The following is a 10,365-nucleotide window of genomic DNA, read 5'->3' as shown; positions in this document are numbered from 1 at the left end:
AGCTGGGGGGAGAGGGGAGGAACCGATTTGTGGGCTTGTGCATCTCAGGGAGAAGGTTCAGCCTCCCCTGAAAGAGCTCCTCCAAGTACCTCACACCAAGGCCTTTGAGCCATGAAGACGTGGAGGATGGGTAGATTACGGGATATAATGTGCGGGAGTGCCTGGCAGCAGAGCTCAGGAGCCAGAGTCCAGAAATGAGAATTCAGGGGTCCCCCTTTGGACCCCCAGTGACCCCCTTCTCTCCACCCACCCGGATGACAGGCATTGCTGTGCCCTTGGCCCCCATGGACCCCATGAGGCGGTCCCCCTCCCCCTGCTCATCAAGACCCTCCAGCCCCAGGACACCACCCTGCGAGATGCTTGGCTACGTGGGCATAGAAGCCGTGCTGGACCAGCTGAAGATCAAGGCCATGAAGATGGGGTTTGAGTTCAACATCATGGTAGTGGGTGAGTGAGGGGCTGGGACTCATAGGACAGACCAATGGATGCAACCCTGTGGGCTCCTGAAGAGTATTATTCTAAGGCAGTGCTGTCTAGTAGAAATATAGCGTGAGCCACATAACGTAATTTAAAAAATTTCCAGTAGCCACCTTTAAAAAAGTGAAGGGGTGCCTGGGTGGCTCAGTCGTTAAGCGTCTGCCTTCGGCTCAGGTCATGATCCCAGGGTCCTGGGATCGAGCCCCGCATCGGGCTCCCTGCTCGGCAGGAAGCCTGCTTCTCGCTCTCCCACTCCCCCTGCTTGTGTTCCTTCTCTCGCTTTGTCTCTTTCTGTCAAATAAATAAATAAAATCTTAAAAAAAAATCTTAAAAAAATAAAAGTAAAAAAGTGAAGAGAAACAGGAGAAATTAATTTTAAACATTTATTTTATTTAACCCAGACTATTCCAAAATACTCTCATGACATGACATGTAATCCACGTAAAAAATGATCCATGAGAACTTTTGCATTCTTTCTGGCACACCCAAGTCTGCACAATCTGGTTTGCATTTGCCACTGGTGGCTCAGCTCAGACTGTCCGTATCGCCCTCGGCAGGGGTCAAGTGTGACTCGCAGATAGGACAGCACATCCCTAAGGACCACGTCAGTTATGTACACAAAGGTGTGTCCTGCATTGTGAAACAAGGCGTTCCCTCCTGCAAGGTGGGGTTCACAGTTTGAGAAGCCGCCACAGCAGGGAGAATGGACAGTGTGGGTGTATCTCGCCAAATAGTGTCAAGTGAAAGGAGCCAGACAGGAGAGCCCAGGCTGTGTGTTTCTCTAAGACAAGGGTGGGCAGAGCTGCTCCCTGCTGCCGGAAGTCGGGGAAGTAAGTGGCTGTCCCTGGGGTTTTGGGGCCAATAGCTACTGAGATGGGCGTGACTGGGCTTGTGGGGAACTCTGTGTTCCATCTCTGGACTTAGTGCTGTATCCATGGGCTGTTTAATTTGTGAAATGCTTGAATGGATAAACACAAAGTGGTCTATTCCTGTGATGGAACATTATTCAGCCACGAAAAAGAAGGAAGCACCCACAGCTGGCATGACGTGGATGAACCCTGAAAAGGGGATACTTAGGGGAAGCAGCCAGACACAAAAGGATGAATATTGCATGATTCCATTTATAGGAAATGTCCAGAGTAGGTAAACCCACAGAGACAGAAAGATGATTCGTGGTTGCCAGGGGTGACAGTGGAGGGAGAATGGGGAGGGACTGCTGATGACTGTGGGGTTTCTTTGGGGGGCGATGCAAATGTTTTTGAGTGTTAAAAAACAAAATTCAGGGGCGCCTTGGTGGCTCAGCTTGTTGAGTATCCAACTCTCGATCTCAGCTCAGGTCTTGATCCCAAGGTCATGAGTTCAAGCCTTGCATTAGATTCCATGCTGGGTGTGGGGCCTACTTAAAATAAAAAATGAAAAAAAATTCAACCTAGTCAATTTGAAGATCTAATTGGCTTTATTACATGATTCATGAGTTGGGCAGCATCCCATCCGACAAGTAGAGTGGAGCTCCAAGGAGCTGTGCAGCATGGAAGGTTTTGGGGTGGTGGCTGTTGTTGTTGTTGGAAGGTTTTTTATAAGAAGTGGGGAGGGGAGGGGTGCAAGGAAGTTATTAGCAAAAGGAAAGGATTGTTCCAGGCAAGGCCGTTTTCCCTTAGGAGAGAAGCAGGGGGTCCTAGGCGGTTTACCTCCTCTCTCTTTGGGGGATGGAGAGGCCCATGTGACATTACCTCATTGGTACTGACCAGAAAATTCCTGACCTACCAGTCAAGACTCCATTTTGGGGGAGGTGGGAACTGCAATTAGGTCAGATATTAAGCCTTCGTTTGGGGACTTGGCCTAAGTGATGTCATTTTGGGTCTGCGGTTTTCTTTTTTGTTGTTGTTTTTTAAAGATTTTATTTATTTATTTATTTATTTATTTATTTATTTATTTATTTGAGAGCACAAGCAGAGGGAGCAGCAGAGGGAGAGGGAGAAGCAGACTCCCCACTGAGCAGGGAGCCCCATGTGGGACTCGATCCCAGGACCCTGGGATCATGACCTGAGCCGAAGGCAGACACTTAACCAACTGAGCCCCCCAGGCGTCCCAGGGTGCGGTTTTCTTTTTAACAGGAGCTAGACAGAGGTGATGGGTGCACAACGCTGGGACTGTACTAAATGCCACTGAATTGTTCACTTTATTTTTTTTTTATTTTATTTATTTGTCAGGGGGAGAGAGAGAGAACAAGCAGGGGGAATTGTTCACTTTAAAAGGCTAATGGTTCATTTTTTATCTATGAGTTTTGCCTCAATAAAAAGGGGGGGTAAGCACTGAGGGGAACCCTGACGATAGTACCCACTTCTCTGTATTTATGTTATGCTTACAAAACAGTTCACTTTCTAAAACAATTTAAGAGCCTGAGAAGCACTGCCTAAAACCTCCACCACCTTTGCTGTCCTCTGGTTACCCGCAGGGCAGAGCGGGCTGGGCAAGTCCACAATGGTGTACACCCTCTTCAAGTCCAAGATGTGGAAGTCCACCGTACCGGGCCTGGGGACGCCCACACCCCAGACGCTGAAGCTGCAGTCGGTGACGCACGGTGAGAGGCCCCCCACCCTCACCCCTACCCCCAACCCACCCAGGCCAATCTCCCCCCACTCTGCTCTTCCCCAACAGTCATCGAGGAGAAGGGCGTGAAGCTCAAGCTGACAGTGACCGATACGCCCGGCTTCGGAGACCAGATCAACAATGACAAGTGGTGGGTCCTCGGGAGTGGGGGCCAAGCCCTGGTGGTCCCTCCCCCTGCTCCTCTGGCCTGGGGGAAACAGCCTAACCCTGAAGCAACCTAACCCAGCTGTGGCATTGTTGAATCTCAGTTTGTTCGTCTGTATGGTGGGTATGTGCAACCATCCCTCCAAGATTGAAGGGAGTTAAGTATGGAAAGGTCAGAGCTTGCTGGCTGGCACACTTACGTAGTTGATCAATAAAGGTTATGGCTTTGCAGGGTTAGAAGCCTATACTTCAGAGTTAGGACCACTGGGCTAGACCACTCTCCAGCCATGTAACCTGGGAACTGCTCATGGAAGCTCTCCGAGCCTCGGTTTCCTTTTTTGTCACTTGGGAATGATGACACCCACCTTGCAGAGTGATTCTAGGCTCTCGATGAGAGCCCAACCCTGTGACAGTGGTTGGTAACACACACACACACACAAAATCAGGACTGGCTGCATAATTTGTGGGACCCAATGAGATGAAAATGTGGGTCTCCTTGTTCAAAAAAGTATGAAGAATTGTCAAACCACCACCCCAGAACATTCAACGAAGTGCAGGCCCTCCAAAGCACGGAGGCTGCGGGACTGCTCCGTCTGCACTCCCGGGGAGCCAGCCCTGCACACGGTGCTTCATAGAGCAAGTCCTGTGTGCAAGGTCTGTTCTAGTCTCAGGGATACAGCAGTGAACAAAACAGATGAACATCGTCTACACGAAATTTACACTGTTGTGGGGCGGGGGGCGGGGGAGGGCAATGAGCACAATAAATCAGTTATACGTAGGGTGAGCCTCAACTGTGTCATCCAAGCAGGACGTTTTTTTTTTTTTTTTTTTTAAAGATTTTATTTATTTATTTGACAGAGAGAGACAGCGAGAGAGGGAACACAAGCAGGGGGAGTGGGAGAGGGAGAAGCAGGCTTCCCGCGGAGCGGGGAGCCCGATGCGGGGCTCGATCCCAGGACCCTGGGATCATGACCCGAGCCGAAGGCAGACGCTTAACGACTGAGCCACCCAGGCGCCCCTCAAGCAGGACGTTTCTGAGCATGAAAGGGGTAGGGAGCTGTCGGGGGGCTTGCGATTTTAAGCAGAGTGGTCAAGCAAGGCCTCCCAGATAAGGAGAACACTTGGGCAGACTGCCAGGAGATGAGAGAGGGAGCTGTGTGCTCATGCGGGGGAGAGCGTGCAATGCAGAGTGGCTCGGGCACAGGCCCCGAGGTGGGTTTGTTGGTGGAAGGCTGGTGTGGCTGGCGGTGTGTGAAGGGCAGGAAAAGGAGGAGGAGAGGACAGACAGGAAGCAACAGCGGGATGATGTAGGGCCTGGTAGTGCAACGTAAGGACTTTGGCTTTCTGTCAGCCACCTCAGGCTGAGGCGAAAAGGGATGTGCTCTGACTCCTGTTTGTAAAAGGATCTTTTGGGGTGCTGTGTTGACAATAGCCCGGCAGGGGCAGAAGGGACGAAGGGAGAGGACTCAGGAGATCCTTGTGGCAATGGGGCGAGCGTCCACGGTGGTTTGAACCAGGCTGTGACAATTCATCTCTTTCAATACCACAGCCCTTCTCGTCCCCATTTTAGGAACAGGGAAGCTGAGGCCCCAGCTTGAGAATGGCAGGGGGCCTCTCAGATGATTCAGGGGAGTAGGAGGAGGGTGCTGGGTAACCAAGGGCCTTGGGTTGTGCAGGACTGAAAGTCCTATGTCCTGGGCCAACCAGGGCGATTGGTCTTCCTAGCAGGGGGATGGGGTGGGGCTCCCAGGGGTGGGGCTCTGAGGTCGGATCCGTCTGCTGCCCCAGCTGGGACCCCATCCTGGGCTACATCAATGAACAGTATGAGCGGTACCTGCAGGAGGAGATCCTCATCACCCGCCAGCGCCACATCCCCGACACCCGGGTGCACTGCTGTGTATACTTCGTGCCGCCCACCGGGCACTGGTGAGGTGGCTGGGCCTGCTGGGGGAGGGCCCCCTGCCCGGGGCAGAGAGCAGGAGGAGGAGGAGGAGGAGACCCCTGGCGTGGGCTGTGGGCTGGCACCCCCTCACTCACATACTCACCACTGCCATCACCACCATCATTGCCGCAGCCTGCGGCCCCTGGACATTGAGTTCCTACAGCGGCTATGCCGGACCGTGAACGTAGTGCCTGTGATTGCCCGGGCCGACAGCCTGACCATTGAGGAGCGAGAGACCTTCAGGCGCAGGGTGATCTGGGCGCCCAGGGTGATGGGGTCAGTGGGGGCAAGGAGGAGGCAGAGTGCACAGGATGAGATGTGGTCACCTGCGTCCCCAGATCCAGCACAATCTGAGGACTCACTGCATCGACGTGTACCCGCAGAAATGCTTTGATGAGGACATCAACGACAGGATCCTCAACAGCAAGATCCGGGTAGGAGGCCATGACGGGGTGGGCAGGCTGGTGTGACCAAGGCTGGGTGGTTTTCTCTCCACTCATCCTTCCCATCTGAAGATTCATCTCTCTCTACAGCGCAGGGCAGGTGGGAAGTTCACATACTCCTAGCAGGTATGAATCTCCATACATCCACAAACTCAAAAAGTGAGCAAGGAATGGGTCATATCAACAACTCACAGAATGGGGCGCCTGGGTGGCTCAGTTGGTTAAGCAACTGCCTTCAGCTCAGGTCATGATCCTGGAGTCCCGGGATCGAGTCCCGCATCGGGCTCCCTGCTAGGCGGGGAGCCTGCTTCTCCCTCTGCCTCTGCCTCTCTCTCTCTCTCTCTCTGACTCTCATGAATAAATAAATAAAACATTAAAAAAAAAAACTCACAGAATGGGAGAAAATGCTTGCAAATATCTCTGATAGGGACTTGTATCCTAAAAATATAAAGAACTCTTACAAATCAACAATAAAAGATAAATAACCAATTTAGAAATGGGCAAAGGTTTTGTTTGTTTGTTTGTTTGTTTATGTTGACTCCTCACTCAGTGTGGAGCCCAATGCGGGGCTTGAACTCACGACCCTGAGATCAAGACCTGAGCTGAGCTCAAGAGTCGGACGCTCAACCGAGTGAGCCACCCAGGCGCCCCCGGGCAAAGGTTTTGAAGGGACATTTCCCCAGAGAATTTGAACAGATGGCCAATACACTCACAAAAAGATGTCAGTTCGATATCACCCGTCATAAAGGAAACGCCCATCGAAACCACGGGATGCCACTTCACACCCCCTAGGATGGCTGCAATCAAAATGACAGGCAATCCTGGGTGCTGGTGAGGATGTGGCAAAGTTGAACTTGCACACACTGCTGGCGGGAAGGTCAAACGGAAAACAATCTGGCAGTCCCTCTGAAGGTTAAACACGAAGTTAGCGGAGTACCCAGCAGCAATTCCACTCCCAAGAGAAAATGAACACCTACGTTCACATAAAAGCGTGTACACAGATGTTCCTGGCAGAAATATTTGCCGTAGTCAAAGAGGGGAAATAATGCACATGTCTTATTAACTTATGAAGGGATAAACACGCATGGTGTGTCCACACAATGGAATATTCTTCAGCCTTAAGAAGGAAAGAAAACCTGCCGCCACACCAATGGGCCTGGAGAACATGACGTTAAGTGAAAGGAGCTAGACAGCAAAAGGTTAAATATTACATAATTCTGTTCTGAAATGTCCCCACCAGGCAAATCCCATGGAGACAGAAAGTAGGTTAGTGGTTGTTGCCAGGGGCTTGGGGTCAGGGGGGTTGCGGAGTGACTGCTAACAGGAGTGGGGTTTCATTTCGGGCCAGTGAAGTGCTCTGGAATTAGATGGTGGGGATGGGGGCACAGTCTTGTGAACTGGACCTTTAAAGCTGCTGAACGGTACCTTTAAGAGGGTGAATTTTATGGCACGTGAATTCTATCTCAGTTAAGCTGTTTCAAAAAAGGAGAGAGGGGAAAAATAGTTAGTGTCGTCTTTTTCCCCAAATCAAGTGAATTCCAACTCCAAGCCCTCACCTTGCTGTCCTTGTGGTGCATCCAATGTCTGTCTGTCTGGATCCTGCAAAGGACCCTGGTGAGGCCTGGGATTCATCATCCACCAACCCCAGGCCTTGACTTCCTCCCCGGGGGACCCAGCTAGCCTGCACGGCGGCGGCCCTACCCAGCCTCAAGGCCAGTTGTCTTTATGCAGTGAACAAACCGCACAGATGGACATGGAGGCCCTGCTTCCCAGCTGGTACCCAATGTCTCCACACGTTCCCTCTTTCCTCTCCCCACTGGGGCAACAGACAGGATTTCTTGTGAAACACTCGGAGAGCCTCGACCTCCACTGCCTTCTGCTTTCTGTCTCGAGGCCTGCGAATAGAACTGGAAGTACAAGGAGAACAAATCCGACATCTCAGAAATCATCCAGACATGGGACGTTCACTGAGGGCTGGCGCGTAACAAGCGTGCAACAGACAACTTGCTATCGTTAGCATCCATGTTGTTTCCTCATCACAAATTAACTCTTGGAGAAATGAAAAACAAACCCCCCAGGCCAGCACTTTGCCGTTTAGGGATTCGAGTCTCCACTTCCAGCCACGAGCAAGTGAACAACCAGAATTTTCAACAGGGCTCGGCAAACTTTTTTTTTTTTGCAAAGGGCCAGAAGATGGTAAAGGTGTTAGACTCTGTGGGCCACGTGGTCTCTGCACGGTCACTGCGGTCTGCTGTTGCAGCACAGAAGCAGCCTCAACCAGAGTCTGAGATGAAGGCACAGGCTGTGTGCCAACAGACGGTCCATGTGCGAAAACGGGTGTGGGCCCGATCCGGTGCACCCACCGTAGGTTGCCAAGCCTTGGGTTACGAAGCTGTGTCTTTTAACCCTCATGATAACCGATGAAGGTGGGCACAGTTCCTGTTTCCCAGGTAAGAGAAGGGCCATCGGCAAGAGTATGTTATTAATGTGACCCTGGGTAACCTTCCTGAACATTCACAAAGCCCTGTGTATGTGCCATTCTGACTCCCACTTTACAGATGAATAAACTGAGCCATTGATGAGATTGTGTATCCTGTGACTTTTTTTTTTAAGATTTTATTTTTAAGTAATCTGTACACCCAACGTGGGGCTCAAACTCACAACCCCAAGATCAAGAGTCGCACACTCCACTGAGCCAGCCAGTTGCCCCATGTCTTTAGATCTCTGTGCTCTTTCTACCACTTTTTCTCTCTACAGAGGACAGTGTGCCTCTCCCACCACACCACAGCGACTTCTCTCCCACCGCACCTCAGCGACTTCTCTCCCCACCTCCCAGGCAGGGCCAACCCTTCTGTCTCGTTTCCTCCTGCAGGACCGGATCCCCTTTGCTGTAGTCGGGGCTGACCGAGAGCACCTGGTGAATGGGAGGTGTGTCCTGGGCCGGAAGACCAAGTGGGGCATCATTGAAGGTCAGTGCAGGGACTTTGCAGAGGAGGAGGTGAAGCAGGGGTGAAAAGCCAGGCACATCCGACTGCGTTTGGCACCCTCAGCACCCATCACGGGGCCAGGAGTCAGGAAACAGACAGACCTGGGATCAAGTCCCTCTCTGCAGCTGGGAGGCCTCGGGCAAGTTCCCCAACTCTCTGTGCCTCAGTTTCCTCACAGTAAAATGGGCATGAGGACAACATCAACGTCATAGCCAGTTGCTTTTCGTGCAGTAGATGAACTGCACATCTGCACATGGAGGGTGGTTGGATAGGGCAGACCACTGCTTTGCACAATGCCCAGCACCCAGAAGACACCCTGGGCATTCACCAGAATGTACTGTGGGCCTACTGTGTGCCAGGCAGACCATATGTGGTTCCTGAGGGGCTACGATGAAAGCAGGACTGGCAAGGTTCTTGCCCCCATAGAGCTGATGAGACAATGACAGCTGGGAGAAAGTGGGGTGGGAGACAGTGCTACCCAAGGAAGCAGAGGGAGGCCTCCTTGCGGGGAAGACTGGGAAGTGAAGGCGGACCAGCCAGGGCCTGAGCCTCCAATTTATCAATATAATTACTAAAAGAATATAATATACATGGTATATATGGTATATAATGTAATGTAATAATGTAGTCATTATTAAGTGTACAATAATAAATGATTAGTGGATTCATTGATTCAACTATATGTAGGAGCTGCCTGTACCAGATGCCGGGGACAAAGCAATGAATGAATGAGTGAATGAAGGAATGAATGAATGGGAAGTGGGATAAGACAGTGCGAAATGTGGGGAAAAGGTTGTGGTGGATATTGGGGGCATGCAGCATACAGCGGACACTTACAGCAGGGCAGGGCCAGCACTCCGTGTCCTATCTTACTTACAGTGGAGAACATGGCGCACTGTGAGTTTCCCCTCCTGAGAGACCTGCTCATCCGGTGAGGATGCAGGGAGCCCGGGGGGCTGTAGGGACCCCAAGGGGATGCTGTGGTGGGGCCCAGGCTGAACCTCTGCCCATCTCCCAGCTCCCATCTCCAAGACCTGAAGGACATCACCCACAACGTCCACTACGAGAACTACCGTGTCTGCAGACTCAATGAGAGCCACCTGCTGCCTCGTGGGCCTGGCTGGGTGAACCTGACCCAGGCCCCCGCAGGACCCCCAGCCACCCCGCGGCCCTCAAAGGTGCGCCACCAGGTCCAGGACGACTCCAAAGATAATGAGGAGTACTGAGCACCAGGGCACCTGAGGCCTCGGGGCTCCCAGGGTCCTTGGCAGCCCCCAACACACAGCTATGTACGAGAGCATGTATTAAAGGTGGACATTGCTTTTTATGAAAAACTGTGCTTTGAAAACAAAAGGCATTCTGTAAATGATTTCTTTGAGCTATCCTCAAATAAAAGTATGGTTCTTTTTTTTAAAATAACAGTGTGAGACCCCAGGCCCTCGGGGGTCCTGAAAACCTGGGAGCATGTGCCTTGGACAACCAGTCCCTTCTGCCCCAGAACCAGAGCCAGGTTCCAAATCAGGCTCTGCCACCGCTGCCAACCCTCCTTCCTGGCACAGAGCCTGGCCCTGTGTCATAAACACTTGAAAAGTCCCCGTTTTCGGCTATCTTCCCCAAACTCTGTGCCTCCCCTTGCTGTCTTCCTCTTTGCCCTGCCCTGGCAGACCAGCATGAAGAGAAGATTGTTGTCTCGGCTCAAGAAGGGAGAGGAAATCCATTCTTCCTCTGCCTTTTTGCTCTTTTAGAGCCCTCAACAGGTTGG

At 51.8% G+C, this 10,365-nt stretch overlaps 1 protein-coding gene across 1 annotated transcript; it reads left to right on the top strand.

Annotated features, from left to right (window-relative positions):
* Window positions 1–284: 284 nt before the first annotated feature.
* Window positions 285–9,829, top strand: SEPTIN12 (septin 12). Its single transcript, XM_021698014.1, has 9 exons — window positions 285–447; window positions 2,933–3,058; window positions 3,136–3,217; window positions 5,020–5,157; window positions 5,306–5,423; window positions 5,512–5,607; window positions 8,489–8,585; window positions 9,483–9,534; window positions 9,622–9,829. Exons 1-9 carry the CDS (start codon window positions 285–287, stop codon window positions 9,827–9,829), a joined length of 1,080 nt encoding a protein of 359 aa, XP_021553689.1.
* The last annotated feature ends 536 nt before the right edge of the window (window positions 9,830–10,365 follow it).

The sequence above is a fragment of the Neomonachus schauinslandi genome, chromosome 5 (assembly GCF_002201575.2).
Source record: "Neomonachus schauinslandi chromosome 5, ASM220157v2, whole genome shotgun sequence".
NCBI lineage: Eukaryota > Metazoa > Chordata > Mammalia > Carnivora > Phocidae > Neomonachus > Neomonachus schauinslandi.
This window is presented reverse-complemented; position numbering and strand designations above follow the sequence as displayed.

What these genes read in the sequence shown, in the direction of transcription:
- SEPTIN12 (XM_021698014.1), top strand. Translation starts at nt 285, where the DNA reads ATGGACCCCATGAGGCGGTCCCCCTCCCCCTGCTCATCAAGACCCTCC. An exon ending in GTGCCGCCCACCGGGCACTG is followed by an intron (nt 5,158 to 5,305) that starts GTGAGGTGGCTG and finishes TCATTGCCGCAG; the next exon opens with CCTGCGGCCCCTGGACATTG. An exon ending in GAGAGACCTTCAGGCGCAGG is followed by an intron (nt 5,424 to 5,511) that starts GTGATCTGGGCG and finishes CTGCGTCCCCAG; the next exon opens with ATCCAGCACAATCTGAGGAC.